Below are 20914 nucleotides of genomic sequence, written 5' to 3' on the forward strand. Positions count from 1 at the left end.
TGTCGCTGTGAAGAAAACGATCACGAAGCTCGAAGCTATCGTTTGTTTAGACGGTAATTGGTTGTGGGGTTAGCTGAAGTTGCAAGTCTACCGTGATAGTCTGACATCATTAGGGATGCTAAAAGACAATATCTGACGGCAATTTCTCACCGTACCTACTAACTTGCTGTGCCGTGTTGTTCACAATATTGTCCATCGACTAACAGGTACTGGTGATGAATGACACCCAACATGTGAAGCATTTGTTATAAAGAATATAGTCTTTTCTAAAAATCGATTCTTCTGCTGATTACTGTTTTTGCATCATATGAAGCGCCGTCTGTGGACCGTTTTGTTCACTTTTTGTTAGTTTCAATAAAACCCAATGTCATTTCAAGCAAGTGTGTCAATTCTTACCTCTCTACCTACGTTGTTCCGTGAAAAATTGAATTTTCAAATGCCAACGGGCTTTTGGGTCACACAGTATTTCTTATTTGAGGTAGTCCAAATAGATTTGTAGTAACTAGGAAAATATTTCATACGAAATCAGTGGCGGCTTGTCACCGTGTATACGCAGTTATTTCACAAGCGGCTTGTTTGCGGATCCATTTTCTCTGGGACATTTTTACATGCACTATTAAATCTTTTCTTAGCAATCAATAACTCCGCCAGTTTAATTGTATGGATGCTAGTAATATTTTCTTCAGACTGCGCTTGAAATCTAAAGATCATAAAATATTCACGAAATATTACAATGCGCACGAGACTGCTAAAAAGTAATCTACTTATTTCATCATTACGTCATTTTACAGGAACAAATGCATGGGCTGTTTTTCCTCGTTGAAGCACAAGTGGCTGGCATTATTTTATTTTCGTGTTCTAAAAGTATGGCTCTTTTCTCAACTGCAAAATAAACTGTTTGGCAACAACACGGTGCACCTCTGCTCTAGGGTGACTCTCTATCAAATGATACTTTGATCAGCCACTACAACGGTTACAGTGGCTGAGAACACAATGGATTGGTTATCTTTGCATAATCTAGCACCATGTTCATAAAGAACGAAAAAGTTGTTGCCCTGAACACTACGACGTGCAAGTCAATTCCCAGTTCTTTCCCACCTGCGCAAGTGTTCAATATGTAATGACATCGCAGCCAGACATATTTATCCTGCTATAAATCGAAAACTGCAACCAAAGAACAATTTTCTCTTTCTCTTCTCTTCCTTCTTCGATATGGGAGTCTGAAAGGATGGATGTCATGTTCTACGAATTACAGAAATATAATTCCTCTCGTTCCTTAATTCATATACTTCTGCACGGCGCTAGGAGGAGGTAACATAACGAACGCTGAAGAGAAGTGAGCAGGGGAAGACACACTGCCGATGCGTGAACGGGGCTGGAACACAGCAGTCTCCAGAAACTTTTCTGTATAAACCAACCTACTTTAAAATTTCGTCAGTGGCGTCTGTCAGAGCAGGCACTACTACGCTTATTATTTACAAGGAAGAGCAACTATATGTATTGCTCTTTCACCAATAAATACAAACAAGCAACAGAAACCATTCGTTTATGATATGTTAACACATCTACAATTGTACACAATATACAGACAGTACTAGAAGAAAACTTCATACCACTTTGATTCCACTATGTGTAAATTAGCAATAGAAAGATTTTTTTTACTGAAAATATAACTACATTTTAAAAATTATACAGACAGTAATAGAAGAAAATATGGTACCACTCCGATTATGGATACGGAAGCAGACATATCTAAAATCACCATTTATAAATCGGCAAGTACTTTCTATGAATAATAGTATGATACAGAATAAGCATATTGAAAACTACAGTAATTACTACAGCTAAATATTATTAAATTAAGCAAAGCGTTTCGTTAGTACTGTACAGACTAACGCACGATGATATCTACACTTTCCTATGCGAAATACTGTACAGATTTTAGCAGATCGTCGAAAGGAAATCTTATATAGACAAAGCAAATATCAGAAAAGAAAATTTTGTTAGCGTTTCTTGCCGTCGAAAGATATGTACAGTTTATATGTACAGTAGATCTCCAACGGAACTATGCGTGGTGAATCCAAAGCACGGCTTCAGTGTTAGCGCACGCTGTACAGCATAGCAGTTCTTGAGTTACCACGTTTTCTCTGCTGAAAAATATCCTCAGAAGGCGAGTGTAGAAGACTTTGCTAACCTTTGACATTTTCAACCTCCACACATTTGCGTGTTGCTCCATTACCTTAGAAACAGAAGAAAGCAAGTCTGTACTCACGTGATCGTTTTCTGACACACAGAATATTTCTCACGGACTCAGTTCTCCAGCTAATACGTTGTGGAAGTACTCAATTTTCATACTCGTCGAAACAAGTATTGCTCCCCTGATGTGTTGGCCAGGGAATGGATAGGTTGCGTTCTTGAAAGTCGAAGGATGCAGTTACGTTGCGCGCAGTTACAAGGAGCGTAGAATAAAGAAACTTTATTGTGCTTCAGTATGAAATCTACCACTGAGTAACGGATATATTACTATCCAAATGGTTATTACTAGTCCTCGCCTTCAGCGCTCTGGTTTGAAACACGAGTCGCAAAACGGATTTTTTCATAGACCATCCCTATCGATTTGTAGCCATTCAGTAGTAACGTATCATTAATGAGTGCAGGTTTTATCACAGGTTGTCACTGATTGAGATTCTAAGGCTTTTAATATCCGTGTTGATCAGATGTGTGTATCAAGAATCAACGGTACCAATACGAAATTATCATTTACAGATTACTATTATTCCCTGCTACAGTAGCGTGTAGCGTCATGTTGGCTCAAAATAGAATCTAAATTATCCGGGGTAACACGCTATCACTGTAAGAACAAAATAACATAATACACTCGTCGCTTACTAAGACCGATAATTTTTCTTTTTAAGAGTGAGGGAAAAAGACTCATAATAAAAGTATTAATCACAACTTTTGGCTACACACTCCAATATGTCTTCGTCTTCATTACCATTGAAAGTTTCTGATGTGTGTAAAAAACCGCGTTCAAAAGACCTTAAGTTGGCAGAGTGCTGCCTTCAGTACACAAAACGAAACGAATCTACTAACCCATTGGGTACCGGATTGGCACAAATGCTTCTAAAATCGATTAACGTCTGACAACAGACCATCAATTACCAAAAGACGTCATTTCTGTAGGATTTTCAGTCATTTACACCAAGACAGTTTCAGCACACTACCTTATTTTTAGAATTCCGTGTGCGATGGCACGCCTGTCAACAAGCAATTTACAATTTTTGTATTGTAACGAAGAACGAGTCAGGTAAGAAAATGGTTACTGAGTTTTGATGTATACTTGGTATTTCCTCCCAAGCAGTCTTCTTCAGACGGCTACACGAAATACGTTTCTTAAGATAATGCTCCAAAGCTTTTGAAACTTGAGGAGCGATATCACGGAAATCTACGAGCTGCTACACGTAAAAATCTATATTTGCGTAGTTCAGTTTTAAGCGGACATTATATGACCAAAGTCAATATACTGTTTACCTAGAAAGGTGAAAACAGATTGTCGTCAGGAATTATAATTGCAGCTATACTGACATTTAACACTTTTGCCAGATAATATTCAGGTATAGAAAATGTACTCTTAAGAGAAAATAGCAGCTTCTGGTGTTTCCATGATGTCGTTATTGTATTTAAAGTCTTATGCAGAGAGTTTGTTTCAAGATTCAGCTGGAGCTTGACTAGGGCTAAGATATCGTAAGGCTGTAAAGTGACGATAACGTTCGTGAAAGAGAGACGCAGAGCCCATTTTAACCAGTGCTGCTGGTACCCACGTCTAGCGTCGCTCTGCACCACTCGCCATTAAGTACAGTAAGTGGATCAAACCAGTGTGGCGAGTGCGAGAGAGTCCTTGCTGCTCGTTCAGTATGTGGCTGCGGGTGGTGAGCTGTGGCGGCCGGTACTCACCCCAGAGCTGGAACCGAGAAGGCTGGGCACCAGCTGCAGGATGCTGCCAGAGTCGCTGCCGCCTCCCGCACTCGCCGAGGCCCCTGCGCCAGCGCTAGCCTGCAACACGCCGGGGAAAACCTAATGTACACCTACCACCGACACCACAAACGGTCGCTTTTTTCTTTCATCACTACTCTTTTCTCTGCGGTTTAGGCTACATTCGCTTTCGATACATATACAGTACACGTCTCCTCCTCCCCCTCTCTGGATCCACCTCTTCTCCCCTCTTCTCTCTCTCCACATCATCCTCCTACCCATATCTCACCACTACCACTCCATTTTCTATCTATCCACCTCCTCCTCCCCCATCTCTCTGTCCATCACCCCCTCTCCCTCTCTCCTTGTTCATCTTCTTCTTCCCTTTTCTCTATCTCTTTCTCTCACTGTCACTATTCAATTCCTGCTGCCTCATCTCCCTATCTTTTCCTGCAACCCCTCCTCTCACAGTACCCACCCTCTCCTCCCCAACCCTCCTTATTCAACATCTCCTGCCCCTCTCCCTACGCATCTTCTCTTGCCCGACTCCACCAATCCATCTCCTTTTCTCCCTTCCTTATCCTTCTCCTCCTTCTCTCTATCCCCTCTGTCTGTTTCTCCCTTCCTTATCCTTATCCTCCCGATCTCTATCCCCTTCATCCCTTTCTCCCCTGTACTTCCCATTCTGCCCCCTCTTTTGTGTCCATTCCCTTCTACTAACCACCTGAACCATCCTCAGATGTGCCAGTACACATGTGGAGCCCCTGCAAAACAGGTCGGCACTACCCCCACACACATCTGTCACACAGGGCAGTCTACAAGTCAGGGGCTAGAAACCATCTTTTTGTGTCTGAAGCATAGGCTGTCATGCAAATCAGACCAATACTACTACATCACAATATGCCTTTTGTGCAGGGCAGCATACATGTAGGGGATTGAAATAGCGTTTCTTGCTTCAGTTAAGAGGTTCTAGCTCCCTCAGTGCTAACATTCGTGAAATGTTCTGTATTTGTGTCAGATTTGCTTGAAATCGATCCACAGGTTTAGGGAGGGGATGCTACACATACATACACACAGGGTACTTTATACAGGGTGTCCCAGAAATGTTACAAGGACTTAGAAAGTTCGTAGAGATTGTTTTGAGGAACAAATCGAGAACCGTTTCCAGAAATTTAGTTAAACAAAAGAGTTATGTTTTTGAATTCCAAATGTTAGAAAATTGTCAAGGTAAATGAATGACCGTGAAGTAATATAAAAATCAGTCGCATCTCACTGATTCAGTGACAAACTACAACTTATTCACGAAGAAACACTTTCTCATAGCTACATAACTGCAGCTTTCTCCGCTCAAAGCAAGACAATATAAACACGTATTTCATCCATGAGTAGTGTGTATTTCTGATGTTGTCTTTTCTTATTACAGTAGGCACTTTCCTCGACATGTAACAATTTTGTATGTACTATTTACTCTAATAATTTGCACTTGACTTTTTTGTAAATATAATTACTTTCGCTTCAAAAGCGAATGTGTTAAAGATTCTTGCCGTTTGTAGCTGAGCTGTAGTGGCGACTGCGGAAATGGTTTCTTCTTTGTTGGCAAGTAGTTTTATTGCTTTTAAAACTTCATTATCACGACTGCGTGGCTTTCCCCTCCAATACAATTGTAATGGCCCATCTGGTACGTTAAATAACATACGTATTGCACTCCATAACAGTTTTCTACGTTCCACATTCACTGATTTGACTGGAAATGCAGTGAAGAAAACTTTCCATTGTTGAGTACATATTCGACGCCTTTCTGCAAAAGGTTTTGTCTTTTGCTGTTTATTAGTCACTCTTTTGGTTCTTAAAAGACGACTGTCTTGTGATGCACAATTTCATACCTCCCAGAGTCCTCACGAAACTAAAGAAAGAAAAATGTGGTGTAATTTTTAAGTTACTGCCGATGTTTATTGCACTACGTGTGCTCCCTACGTGAAACCTATATTACAAGTCCATATAAACGATAATTTTCGCATTCGACCGATATTGTTTCAAATATGAAGCTTCTTGTCCGCCTGGAGAGCTGCTGTCGCAGTGATAACAAAAGCGAGCAGGAGTGTCGTGAGTGTGTGCAATGGACTGTAGTGCAGTCTACGAGACGGCAGGTAGTTGGAAGGTCCAGTCAGCCATACCTGGCCGCCACCGCCGCCGCCCAGGAGCCCGCTGAGCAGGTCCACGGCTCGCTTGTCGCGCTGCATCAGCTCGCCGATGTGGCGCACGTCGCGCAGCGTCTTCTCGCGGTCGCCGCGGTCCTCGCGCAGCCGCTGCACCGCCTCCCGCAGGATGTCGTCCTCGAACTGCTGCTCCATGCGCACCGCGCGGGCCGCCGCGCGCGCCAGCGACGCCCGTGCAATGTCCGACTCAAGGCTCTGCAACAAGGTCGTCAGCGTTGGCATTATTGACACTTGCTGGACGTGTCCTCTCAAAGCACTGCAGTATCTATAATGGAATTATTTGTGAGAAATCAGTAAATATTAAAAAAGTGAAGCTCTTGAAGTAAGATCTCTTGAAGCAAGCTCTCTTGAAGTAAGCACTCCACGCGCCATGCTGTGTACACCGGAACGCGGTTACCTGCTTGTCATCTTCCGTAAAGCTTTTGTTCGTCCTATGACGACAGGACAATGGTTCTTTTATAAAATTTAGTCTTAATGCCGCATGTGAGCATTAATGGACGAATCATGGTTTTCCACATAAATTCTACGTCAGTCTGATAATGCCCCAAAAGGGCGAAACATGCCATTTCCTATTAAAAAAAAAAGGGCTTTCCAACTGAGACTATCTTGTTTCAAGAAATTCGTAGCCGGTTGCTGTAACAGCCGCCCAGTATGGAAGGGAACCAATTTAACTAAATAACTGGAGTATGAGTGAACTATGTAAGTAGGCCTATGTTCGTTCCATGTCTCCTCCTAGACCACTGAACTGATCTAAACCTAACTTGGTACACATATCACTTGCTGTCTGGAAAGACTCGCTATCGGGGGAGAATAGCCTACTTATCGAAGAGAGCTGGGCGTGGGGATGAAAAACCAGTGTAGTCCACGACGCGCGAATTCCCTTAATTTATTCATTCAACATTTGAGAACGAGAGTGTTTAGCGACTTACAACATATTTTCCACATAATTTTAAACCTTTATGAAACTTTCCCTCCTTGACAACCCCCACATAATGATGCGAAGAAAAAGTTTATCGCTCTATATATTTTCGCTGCTCATGCAGTAAAACTATTGCACTAAGCGTGACGTTTTAATTTATTACTTATTTACTATTAACTGTATTTGCAACACATTTTTGACGATATCACATATAAAGTTTTGTATAATGGTACGATACATAATCCAGGAGATACAATGTCATAAACGCTGAAATGCGTGAAATAATGCCAAATCACGCATGGCTTTTAATTTGTTACGTTGTTACTACTAACTCTTCTCAGAACATATTTCGCAGACTCTAGTCGCATATACAATACGTGATCGAAAGTGTCCGGACAACCACAAAAACATACGTTTTCATATTATGTGCATTGTGCTGCCACCTTCTGCCAGGTACTCCATATCAGTGACCTCAGTAGTCGTTAGACATCATGACAGAGCAGAATGAGGCACACTGTGGAACTCACGGACTTTGAACGTGGTCAGGTAATTGGGTGTCACTAGGTCATACGTCTGTACGCGAGATTTCCGCACTCATAAAATAAACATTTCTAGGCCCACTTTTTCCGATGTGATACTGAAGTAATAGCCTGAAGGGACACTTACAGCACAAAAGTGTAGAGGCCGACCTCGTCTGTTGACGGACAGAGATCGCCGACAGTCGTAATGTGTAAAAGGCAGACACCTATCCACACCATCACACAGGAATTCCAAACAGCATCAGGATCCACTGGAAGTACTGAGACAGTTATGCGGGAGGTGAGAAAACTTGGATTTCATGGTCGAGCGGCTGCTCATAAGCAACACATCACGCCGGTAAATGCCAAACGACGCCTCGCTTGGTGTATCGAGCGTAAACATTGAACGACTGAAGAGTGTAAAAACGTTGTGTGGGGTGACGAATTACGGTACACAATGTGGCTATCCGATGGCAGGGTTTCGGAATGGCGAATGCCCGGTGAACGTCATCTGCCAGCGTTGTGTAGCGCCAACAGTAAAATTTGTATCCGGTGGTATTATGGTGTGGTCTTGTTTTTCATGGAAGGGACTTGCACGCCCTGTTGTTTTGCGGAGCACTATCACAGCACAGGTCTTCATTGATCTTTTAAGCACTATCTTGCTTCCCAATGTTGAAGACCAATTTGGAGATGGCGATTGCATTTTTCAACTCGACTGAGCACCTGTTCATAAAGCACGGCGTGTGGCGGAGTGGTTACACGACAATAATATCCCTGTAATGGACTGGCCTGAACAGAGTCCTGACCTGAATCCTATAGAACACCTTTGGGATGTTTTGAAACGCCGACTTCGTGCTTGGCCTCACCGACCGACATCGATACCTCTCCTCAGTGTTCGTGAAGAATGGGTGCCATGTCCCAAAAACCTTCCAGCATCTGATTGAACGTATGCCCGCGAGAGTGAAAGTTGTCATGAAGGGTAAGGGTGGGCCAACACCATATTGAATCCCAGCATTATGAATGGAGGGTGCCATGGATACTTTTGATCACATAGTATACCAATGGATGTACCTGTGAATTTATATGATTGTACGACACATAGTTCAGGAGATAGAACGTGATGAGCATTAAATTGGGTGAAAACGAAAATTCATGCCGAAATTCGCTAGAGATACAGGCGGAAATGTATGTATAAAATGTACAGAATAGGTTAAATATGACGATGATGTTAAATAGATACGAAATGTGTCTGACATATGAGCAGGTGCCTAAAGCTACAGGAAAAAACTCATCCTAAGCTCCTGGAACGATTCCAGCTAAATTTGGTAGATTATTGAAACTTCCTGGCATATTAAAACTGTGTGCCCGACCGAGACTCGAACTCGGGACCTTTGCCTTTCGTGGGCAAGTGCTCTACCATCTGAGCTACCGAAGCATGACTCACGCCCGGTACTCACAGCTTTACTTCTGCCAGTACCTCGTCTCCTACCTTCCAAACTTTACAGAAGCTCTCCTGCGAACCTTGCAGGCAGGCAGACAGGCAGAAGTAAAGCTGTGAGTGCCGGACTTGAGTCGTGCTTCGGTAGCTCAGATGGTAGAGCACTTGCCCGCGAAAGGCAAAGGTCCCGATTTCGAGTCTCGGTCGGGCGCACAGTTTTAATCTGCCAGGAAGTTTCATATCAGCGCACACTCCGCTGCAGAGTGAAAATCTCATTTTGGTAGATTATTAGTTACAGTCTGGAAAGAATACTGTGGGCGTAAGAACCACGTGCGTCCTATTGGTATGTGCTCGATAATGTGGTGAGAGAAGAGGGCAGAAGAGGAACAGACAGCGAGGAGGAAGGAGGACATGGACATAGGGGCGATGGGAGAGGAGATGGACAGAGAGACAGGGGAGTGCGGGTGTCGCTGATGGACTAAGAAAGGAGAGGAGGAACTAGAATTTGAGGGGGAAGGAGATGCACAGAGGGAGAAGCGGCAGTTGTCTGAAGAGGAAGGGTCAGGTGGACAAAGAGAGGACGACCAGATGGACGTAGAGAGGGATAGGAGGTGATGGACAGATAGTGCAGGATGGTGGAGATGGTGAGTGAGAGGGGGGGGGGTATAGGAAATGGAAAGAGAGGGGGAAAAGGAAGAGAGGGGCAGGGAGAAAGGGGGGGAGAGGAGATGGATTAAGAGAAGAATAGAATAAATACATACCTGGTCAATGCTGTGTATGCGCTATAAATGTACTACGAAAATCACTCCAAAAGAAATGCACAACACGTTTTTTTCAAAATTTCAACTTTCGTTCTACGTTTTAGCTATTCACGGAGGTTATAGGAACGCTCTTTCTGCTGGTATTAAAAATTAATTCAACTTGTTACCGCAAGTAGCATTGTCATAAAACTTCGAAGTTGGCTGCTGCTCTTGATGTTCCTTTTGAAGTAACGTGGTGTGGCAGAGTTCCTGTAATGTGAAACGAGACATCGGCAAACTTTCACAAGAGGCTGAAGAAGGTGTAAGGAGATGACGGTGCTGATTGCAGTACAGTTGGTCGTTGCGAAAGCTGATTATCTGGTGAAAAGGTGCACGCCAATACTCGGGACCCCCCGCGAAGCGGCGGAGAGAGCACTGTACAGACCCCTAACAATGAACAGCGTACACACAGTGTGATTTTGGTTCACAATTGCATAACAGTGAACGAGCTATCAGCCGACTGGCAGTAGCAGACACGAATGTGCGTAGAATACTGGGACAGCTAAAGGAGAACAAAGTATGTCCCACATGCGTTCCAAGAATGTTGACGGAGGCCCAAAGAGACACAGTGCGAGAACTCTGTAGAGGAGTTCTTTTTAAGAGCTGTGACGGTAAATGAGACCTGGTTGCATTTCTTTGAACTGAAAGCAGAACGGCGATCGATGGAATGACACCATGGAATATTGCCGAGAAAGAAGGAATTCAAAACTGCAACTTCAGCAGAAAAAGTGATGGTCACTGTGTTTTTTGATACAGGGGGACTGTTGCTAGTGGACATCATGCCACACGGAATCACTATCAGTTCTTAAGCGTATGTGGGAATGCTCAAAGACTTCGTGCTCGAATGCGTTGCGTTTGACAACATCCGTGAAATAGGACTTTTTATGCTGCGTGATGACCGGCTACATGTCACTGAGAAAACCACCACCAAAATCAGAAAGCTTGTTCCGACAACTTTGAAACATCCGCCCTATTGACCTGATGTAGCACCGTGCGATTATCCCCTCTTCAGTAAACTGAAGGAACATTTTCGCGGAAAGGGACATGAACATGGATTCCCTTGTGATGGTGACTGAACAGTGGATCAAACGTGCTGCGCCTAACTTGTACTGTGCAAGTATACGTGACTTAGTTCTATGGCGGCGTAAGGCAGTGGAAAGAGATTATGTGGAAATACGATATTTTGTCTCTTAGAAATCTATTAACTGGCCGTGAATATCAAAGACATGAAAAATAAATTGGATGTTCCAAAAAACATTGTGGATTTCTTTTACAGTTATCCTCGTCGTTTACGCTAGTTGTCATGCTTGTGTGTGTGCGTCGGATAGAGAGAGAGAGAGAGAGAGAGAGAGAGAGAGAGAGAGAAAGAGAGAGAGATAGGGTGAGATACAGAAATGAACAATAGGGTGAGACACGGAAGTGAAGAACAAATCGACTAAGTCGGAGACAAACAGAACAACACTGGAAGTTGGTTTCTCTCGCAGGAGTCGATATTGTTGCAGACAGGACCCTAGCTCAATTGGAGAAAGAATGTACGCCTGGCTTGCTTTACTAGTTCCATTTCTCTTTTGCAACATGACCGTAAAACTCAACTTCACTATTCTTAACACTGTTATTGCTGGAGGATTATGATGTGCTATATCTTGAAAGTTATTCTTCTCCACAGTGACTTCTTTGTTCCAGTTGTCTATCTGTGTCAATTTACTTGGTAATCCGTTGATATCATCAAATAACTTCATGTGCATTTGTCAGTGATATCTGTGTGGAATTATTTCTGAGAACTTCTTGGTATATATTTTCCCGCGTACTAGTCTGTTACGGAGATGTGTCTAACGGTTTTTACATAAATCCAATATGTTACTCAGGAAGTTACCTTTCAGTTCTTTTTGTTGGCTTTTATCCCGGAGTCGGGATGTAAATTTACGGATTCGTCACACATAACAGGAGAGGGTAGCCCTATGAGATGTGCTCTTCCCACCGTAACTTCTCCCTTCCACCCACCTCCTTCCCCCTTCTACCGTGCTAACGCGCGCCGCTATTAGGGGGAGTAGAAAGTTATCTTTTACGTGATAGTAATAGTGAGGTAACACCTCAGAACTTTAATGATGAATGAGTAATTGCATAATGTGTAACAGATTTCAGTTTTCTATTATCCATTACAAACATTACGAATTTATTTTAACTAACCCTTTTTGTAACATAACGACTACCGCCACCGCATATCAAATATAGTTTATCATAGACCATTAATATAATTTCATATTAGCAGTATACAACGCTTTATCTTGTCTGCGTTCTTATCATCTTACTGGAATGCAACTGAAAATCATAGTCTCGTAAAAGACTAGACGATAATAACTGCGTTAACGCCAAAAAAAGACAATACTGCGGCTTGAGAAACTACCATAATATAGATCCTCGCTTTGTATTTGTGAGCTAGCACTGGTATTCCAACCTGTGCTAAAAAAATGGACTACAGATTGCCAAAGAGATAATTAGCGCGTTCTTGCCGTAGAAAGGGCCTTAGGCAGGCTATTAAATGATCCGTATCGGGCGACAGCAGACTGACAAGACTGGTAACACGGCTTCGACAAGTTTTCTCTTGCCGTTGCACAACAGTCGTAACAGAGTTTTAAAAACGAGATGTAGAGGGGCATATTCGAGTCACTGCCGACCTAGATACCATTAACAACTGTTAGTGGTACGCGAGAGCAAAGTGATGGAGCATTGAAAGCAAAGGAGTGATTAGTAGCTCATCTCAGATATCATCTCTGGCAAATACCTGCCCCAATATTTGGTATTGTAAATTTTCATTATTTATACAGAAACTTTCTTTGGATTGCGTGAAACTGGAACAGTGTTAGAACTTGTAAATTTATTAGGTACCACAGAGAGAAATCACAAGTGATTTTTACCAACGGAATACCAACAAATGATTTGTTTGCGCTTTAAATAAGCGTTTTACATTTCTACAGGTAATTAATTAAACATGATGCTAGCAAACTGGAAAAGATATAGTAAATCATCTCGTCTATTAATTACACTACGACGGCGAAAAGTAAAGTGTGGAAGCTGTCTTATCAATTTTAATACTTGTATTTAAATATTACTTTGAAGTGTTTCGAAAATGACCAAAGAATTCTAAGCTAAAAGAAAATACTTTAGGGACAATAAATGAATACTTTATTTTCAAAAAAGTATTCAATGCATATATGGAAATAGAGCATGATTAATGATGAAGCACAACTTATGTTTTCTTGATCACCATGTACTGTATTTCATTTAGAAATACACATAGCCGTGTCCAGATTTGCAGTCCTATCAAATGACAGGGTATAGTGTTTGATCCAAGCATAAAGTTGGAGCGTGTATTTAGTGCAACTCATCTACATATGTGGCTGCCTCATCCACTTTATCCATGATTCCTTCAGTTGCTACAAGTACTTAATTTTAAAAAGAACAAAAAACGGGAAGCACAAAGTGATTAAGTCAACCTTTACTTTTGCAGTACCCCAATTCTCCGAAGTAAAGAATAAAGTGTACATTATACTCACTAAATTCACTGCGTTAGTTAGAGAGGGAGAGAGAAGGACGAATATAAGTTACCATGAAGAAGAGTGTTGGAATAAGATAGGGGTTTATTGTTCTCTTTATGTCAGACGTAAAGCTTAGTACAAATAGAGTTAATAAAAGATTAAAATTGTATGTACTCTTCCCCCGATATTTAAAGTATTCTAAAACTCCACGTAACGAGCGCGGTATTTTGAAATATAAGATACAGGTGCTGAAAAATTTATTGCTTCACGTTCTACCCTTGTTACCTTAATCACTAGCAAAGGCCCCACGCAAGCGCAGGAGAATATCTTCCATAGCGCAATACCGCTCCCACAAGCCTGCATCCTGGCGCGCCGCACGTTTCGAGCCGCCATTCACCTTGATCACGGCGTTTGCGGAGACGGCCATTGACCTAGGATAGCAGAAATGAGATTCATCGGAAGAGCCGAGACGTTTCCATTGATCGAAGGTCGAATCCTGACGGTCCCGTGCCCACTGCAATCGTAATTGACGATGTCGTTGGGTCAACATGTGAACACCCAGGGGTGGTCTGCAGCGGAGCTCCATGTTCAACAATGTACGATGAACGGTGCGCTCCGAAACACTTGTACGCACAACAGCATTGTTCTTTTTCGACAGAGATGCCAAAGATCGTCATCTGTCCTACTTTACAAAGCAGACAAGCCTTCGAACCCCCACACGTTCTGTGAAGAGTCATGGACGTCCAACCATTTAGCTCCTAGTGGTAGTTTCACTGTCCTACGTTTCACCGTAGATGCGCACGACAATAGCACGTGAACATTCGACCAACTTCGCCGTTTTCGATACACTCTTCACAGGCTCAGCGTAATGCTAATCTGCCCGTTGTCAAAGTCTCTTATCTCAATGGATTTCCCCATTTGCTGCCCGTACCTTCGCTAAGGTGCCCCGTCCGTATCTACTCCGCTTACATAACGCGTCACGTGCTCGCAACACCACCGGAAGGCATCCAACGTCGCGGTGGGCAGTAGTCATTATATTTTGGCTGGCAATTGTATCTAACAAAAATATCTCTGTTAATTACATCACCACGAAAGAATTCTTGCCATTTAGCAAAAGCAGACATCGCCCAGGAGGTGTAGCGAAACTTATAATTAATGTACAATATACATCCCTGAATTGCGTAGTGTTTGACACGAGAAAGGTGAGTGGCTCGATAACTATGCAGGAACAATGATATTGCCAATATCAAAGAAAATAAATGTCACAAAATATACTGAATATATCATTAGGCAATAATTTTACAGTTAATAATGAATAAACTATTGAAACCAAAAGCGGAGAGCGAACTGAATTACGAAAGTTCGACATTAACAGTTAAAAGGGAGAGAGAAAAATGTTACGAATACTTGAGGGCAGGTACCTAAAATAAAAGTAGGAAAGTATGTGCAGTATTGTTGACTTTGAAAAAATCTTTCATAAGTTCAGTTGCTTACACATATCCGGCCGCGGTGGCCGTGCGGTTCTAGCGCTGCAGTCCGGAACCGCGGGGCTGCTACGGTCGCAGGTTCGAATCCTGCCTCGGGCATGGATGTGTGTGATGTCCTTAGGTTAGTTAGGTTTAAGTAGTTCCAAGTTCTAGGGGACTGATGACCTAAGATGTTAAGTCCCATAGTGCTGAGAGCCATTTGAACCACTTTTTGAAGCTTACACATATAGATGCTCTGAAGACGATAGGCATTAATTGGCAATGGGAGGAAAGAAGGCATAAAGTCTCTTTGTATATCATACAATGAGTGAAAATAATAATAGGATATAAAACGACAGACGGAATAAATATTGGGAGATAAATTATACAGGGCTCTTCATCTACTCTGTTTCACGTGTATTTAGTTGACTTAGTTAAAAACTATTTCCACGCAATGTGTGGCCTGACAATACGATAGTAGATAATAAAATGTTTAATGTTTGCTTGTGACATGAAATTACTGAGTGAAAAATCAAAATACAGTTAACAGTACGTTACAAAATTGAACACCAAACGTGAAGAATATGGAGTGGAGAAAATGCGAAGGAGACCACGGAAATGTTTTTACAAGGCAATCAAGGAATATGAAAGTGAAAATTTGAGATTACTTAGGGAAACGGGTTGATAACTTCAGGTACTACCTACGTCGTACAATTAGCGCTAACATATCTTGTAATCAACAATTAAAAACCATGAAAGCTATTATAAAAGAAATGTTTTACATAAGGGGAATTTTTTGTGGTCCATTCAGTAAACAAGTAAGGAAAAGATTATTGAAGTGTTCTGTACGGCGTTTTTCCCTGTATAATGACGAAACACGAATACCGCGGTATAGAAAGAATAGATGCGTAGAGGCCTCTGACAGTTGAATCTGGAAAAGAATGGAGGGTATGCAAAGACGGATAAAATAAACAATGAGGTTTTGTTATAAACGGTGAACGAGGGGGAGCAGTAATAATTCCATTGCGGAAGAAGGCAGGTGCTGGCGGATGTGAATATTATCAATCAGTTTAATAGATGATGACTCCAAAATAGTGACACGCTTTATTAACAGAAGAATGGAATAACGAAGTATGTGACTTCAGGGAAGATCAATTTGTGTAGAAATATAGGAACATGCGTGGCATTACTGACCCCCCCGACTTATCTTGGGAGATAGGTTAAAGGAAGGCAAACCGAAGTTTATAGCACTAGTAGATTTATGGCTTATGACAATACGGACTGTAGTACATTCTCAGAAATTTTAAAGGTAGCTGTGACAAAACACAGGGAGCGACATGTTGGCTACAACTTGTAAAGAAACCAAATTACATTTGTAAAAGTCAAAGGACAAAAGGGAAGCAATAGAGGAGAAGGGGGCGAGGCAGAGTTGTAGCTTGTCCCAAATGTCATTCAGTCTGTACGTTGTGGAAGCGATGGAGATATTTGGAAAGGGGATTAAAGTTCAGTGGGAATAAATAAAAACTTTATGGTTTGCCGATGTCATTGTAATTCCGTCAGACAGGGCAAAAGACTAGGATAAGCAGTTGAATGGAATAATTGGTGTCTTGAAAAGAGGCCATACGGTGAATATCGACAAAAGTAAAAGAAAGACAAATGTTGTTGAATTACACGATGCTGAGTGAATTAGAGTAGACAATGGTACACTAAAACTAGAAGACGAGATTTGTTATTTGGGCAAGAGAATAGGTGATGATGGTAGAAGTATACAGCCGTAGTCCGTAAATGGCGGACCACGTCCAGTTCCGGACTGCGGTAGGTCAAATCTGGACCGCCAAATATTTTTTTTAAAGTACAAATTATTCAAGTAAGTTATTTAACAAATATTCTTCTGTACATAGCAATACGTCTTAGCGCCACTCTCATCGATCTTTATAGTATTTTACAAGTAACTGAGTGACTGATTTAAGTACTTAATTGTTAGTAGGTACATCAAATACACAAGCAAGCTGTCCGACCGACGCAGCATGTTATGTTGATCCACATGAAAGCTCTGTCCACTCGAAGTTAACATAAGAAATTTAATTAATAGTACGAAGAGCGTCTTCTTTCCGCCACAAGCTGGATATCTTTGAAAAAGACAATGCAGGCGAGGAATTTATTCACTTTACAATAATTCTTCAATATGAAAACAGTTCTGAGATAGACATTGCAGTATTTTCAAATTTTATGTCACATCTTAGGAAGGAAACTGCAGCAAGATTTCAAGACTTTGCAGAGAAAGAGAAGTTGTCACGAGTCTTAAAACCGCCTTTTGAAAGTTATCCATCTGCAGAAGGGACTGATGTGGCTGTGAGGTTGTTCCGCCTTTCAAAGCCTTCACTCCAAATGGATATAACGGACTTGCAGGAAGACATTTCTATCCAATCCTATAAAACTGCATCCGTAGAAGAATTCAGGATTAAACATATCCCAGAAAAATATGAAAATCGAAAAAAATAGTCATATACATCGCTACTAAGTTTGCCAGCACATATGGTTGTAAAACATTTAAAGACGAATATTTTGAAGAGCCAAATCGCTCAAGATTAACAGCAGCACACCTTAAAGACACTATTTGCAAGAGCTGCTCCCCACCTGAATCTAACTTTAAAAAACTGGCTCAGAACCGTAAATGTAATTTCTCCTTATGATTTTTCAAAACAGTTATGCCTATCTATCGTATTTCATTTTTTTAGCAAAAATTAAAATAAAAGGTAGTAACGACTATGAATGTTTTTGTAATTTTTTTTAAATTTTGTTCTCCCTCCATTAAAATTTTCAGTTGTTTCCAGGCCCCATGCAAAATGTGAATTGGCAATAGTAAGAAACGCATATCTGATAAAGAGATATTTATAAACACTAAACATATACTCAAATGTTATAAAGTCTATTCTGAAGAGTTGAGTGTAGCCAGGCACGGGATCGAAACGAGGACGATAAACGATTTGGAAGAGAACAGAAGTTTCTTAAATTCGATACAACAGGAGAATGTAGAAGATTAGAGATGTATCGGATAACTGCTGAGGAGGTACTGAATAGAATTTGGGAGAAAATAAATTTATAGCAAAATATAAGGGATCAAGGAAGCGTCAAGATGGTAATAGAGGGAAGCGTATGTGCGTGTGGGGAGGGGGAGGGGCGGGGGAGGTGTAGGGGAAGGGGACTAAAGTTGGAGTGGGAGACCAAGAGTGGAGTACAGTCAACAGGTTCTAGTTCGGTAGGTTTCAGTAGTCAAGCAGAAACGAAATGGCTTGCAAAAAGGCACACTTGCCTGGAGTGTTGCATCAACCAGAAATCGGACTGAAGACCACAACAACAACAAAATTCTTCGCCTGTGCATGTGGAGCACAGAGTACGCGACCAGTACCAGGGCGACCTGGTGCGGACAGCAGCACGGCGCCGAGGCGCGTCGTCTAGTGTTACGTCAGAGGCCGCTTTCACCGCCTGGGCGGTCGTTTCGCCCGGCCTCACGCCCGTGCAACCCACGGCCTTCCTGCGGCCTTCCAGAAGGCGTGTTCACACAGACTGCGGCAGCAGCCTCCACTGATGCATCTCGACGCGCTCCGAATGCTCGCGTGCACGCGCGCGCGCGCGCGCGCGCGCACACACACACACACACACACACACACACACACACACACACACACACACACACACAATAAGCTAGGAGACCTTGGATGCCAACATATGTTTTTGTAATGAACAAGCGACAGCAAACCTTAACAATGAAAAATATACACTATCTGATCAAAGGTATCCGGACACCCACAGGTAATCCGGTATTGACCACTAGATGCCCCGAATGAGGATCCGCCAGTATAAAAGTATGCAAGGAATATTGTAATGCCACCACAGAAGCAGTAACAACAGAATGGGACGGTCACGAGAGTTCAGTGATTTCGAACGAGGACTAGCAATTCGATATCACCTGTGTAATCAATCCATCAAGGACATTTGATCGCTTCTAAAGTTGCTGAAGTTCACTACTGGTTGTATGATTCTAAAGTGGAAACGCGAAGGACCGACCACAGCGAAAACAAAACCAGGTAGACTTCATACAGTGACCCGTGGAGCATTGTGGAGAGATTTTCTACGGTCAGGAACTGGGTGTTGTGCTGTCCTTATCATCATAATTTCATCTCTATCGACACGCAAGTAGCCGAAGTGGCGTCAACTCGAAAGACTTGCACCAGGCGAACAGTCTACCCGACGGGAGGCCCTAGCCACACTGTATTTCCATTTCCAACGAAAGGAATCATAGTTGCAAACTGCTACCTGCATGACAGCTAATGCAATGACTGTGCGTACATACTTAAATGAATAGGCTACAATGATCGAGCATTTGTTCATAAACTAAGCGACGCACTAGGCGGCATAAAGGGTGACTATACTGGGCAGTGTATGACTGGAAACGATTGATTTAGAGTAATAAAATAACGGTATAAACTGGGGAAAAACGATAGACGGAATCTCGCTTTCTCGAATGCCTGGAGAACGTTATCTGTCATGATGCGTATTGCCAATAGTAAAGTACGAAGGTGGTGGTATTATCGTATGGGGTTTTTTCGTGGTTAGAGTGTAATCCCATTATTGTGCTTAAGAAAAAGCTTTAAGTGGAAAGATATGAATACCTTCCAAAGAACTGTGTACTTCGTACAGTAGAACAACACCCGAAGACGATGACTGTATCAACACGACAGTGCATCCAGGCATGAAGCAGCGTCTCCGAGGGAGCAGTTTGTGGGCAAGAACAATCCTGAACTGGACTGCTCAGAGTCCAGACCAGGACCCAATGAAACACCTTTGGCATGAGTTATGACGTCGACTTCGATCCAAACTCTAGCGTCCAACATCAGTACCTTTTCTGATCTCGGCCCTTGAGGAAGAATGCGCTGCCATTCCTCCACAGACATTGAGACACTTCACTGAAAGTGTCGCCAGCAGAGTTCAAGTTATCATACAGGCGGAAGTTGGACAAAACCCATATTCATGTCTATTATTAGTTCTCAGAATACTTTTGATCAGCTAATGCATGGAAGCGTGAAAAGCTTCTAAATTCTGCCTGCGTTCACACTAGTTTCTAGTAGGACTCATCTGATTACTCACCAGGGAGAGAGACTGTATCAAGATTTTATCAATTATATTCACTCGCCTCATCAACTGTATATTTCTGGTTTCAGAGTTCGCCTGCCATAAAGACTGACAAACTATGATGCGGGCGTTTATGGACCCCTGAAGGCAATGTAGCAAGTGAGAACTCATCACAGCAGACATTCCCAGTTCCTTTCAGTCTGTACGACAAACGTATCAATTACGTGATTCAGACCGCCCAATATGCCTGATATCTGATACAAAACCAAGCAAAAGAGGTGGTATTCTGCTGTGTACCAGGACACGTCGAATAAGAGGAAAAAACGTAACCGTCAAAGTACTCAAAGTAGCATGTGGAGGAGGTATTGTAGTTCCGCGTGTCATCCTCCTGCCCCCCAGCCGGCCGAAGTGGCCGAGCGGTTCTAGGCGCTACAGTCTAGAACCGCGCGCCCGCTAGGGTCGCAGGTTCGAATCCTGCCTCGGGCATGGATGTGTGTGATGTCCTTAGGTTAGTTAGGTTTAAGTAGTTCTAAGTTCTAGGGGACTGATGACCTCAGATGTTAAGTCCCATAGTGCTCAGAGCCATTTGAACCATTTGAACGTTGCTGCATATGGGCCTCAGCAACAGGCGCCAGGTTCACGCACCCACGGTGACTGCTGTTCATCGGCGGCGAAGGCTCCGATTTCACTCCAGTGCCACAACTACACCTCCACCACGTGGCGACAGGTTGCCTCTTCAGATGAATTGCGATTTATGATCCATACGGCAGATTGCCGTTGGCGTATACGGCGTGAATAAGCAAACACTCTGCATGCATTATGGCCTGGGGAATTTTTTCGTTGGATTTCCTTTGTTATCTCTTCATTCCGGCAGGCACAATGTATCAAAACACGCACACAGCTATCCTTGCGGGGT

General features: G+C 42.5%; 1 protein-coding gene across 1 annotated transcript in view; it reads right to left on the minus strand.

Annotated features, from left to right (window-relative positions):
• The window catches only part of LOC126473893 (loricrin-like), a 118708-nt gene that overhangs the window by 48664 nt on the left and 49130 nt on the right, over positions 1–20914 (minus strand). The window contains exons 3-4 of the mRNA XM_050101233.1: positions 6147–6383; positions 3955–4053 (exon numbers count right to left, since the gene is read on the minus strand). Of these exons, the coding sequence (XP_049957190.1) occupies positions 3955–4053; positions 6147–6383 (336 nt within the window). The remainder of the gene's footprint in view (positions 1–3954; positions 4054–6146; positions 6384–20914) is intronic.

The sequence above is a fragment of the Schistocerca serialis genome, chromosome 4 (assembly GCF_023864345.2).
Source record: "Schistocerca serialis cubense isolate TAMUIC-IGC-003099 chromosome 4, iqSchSeri2.2, whole genome shotgun sequence".
Classification (NCBI taxonomy): Eukaryota; Metazoa; Arthropoda; class Insecta; order Orthoptera; family Acrididae; genus Schistocerca; species Schistocerca serialis.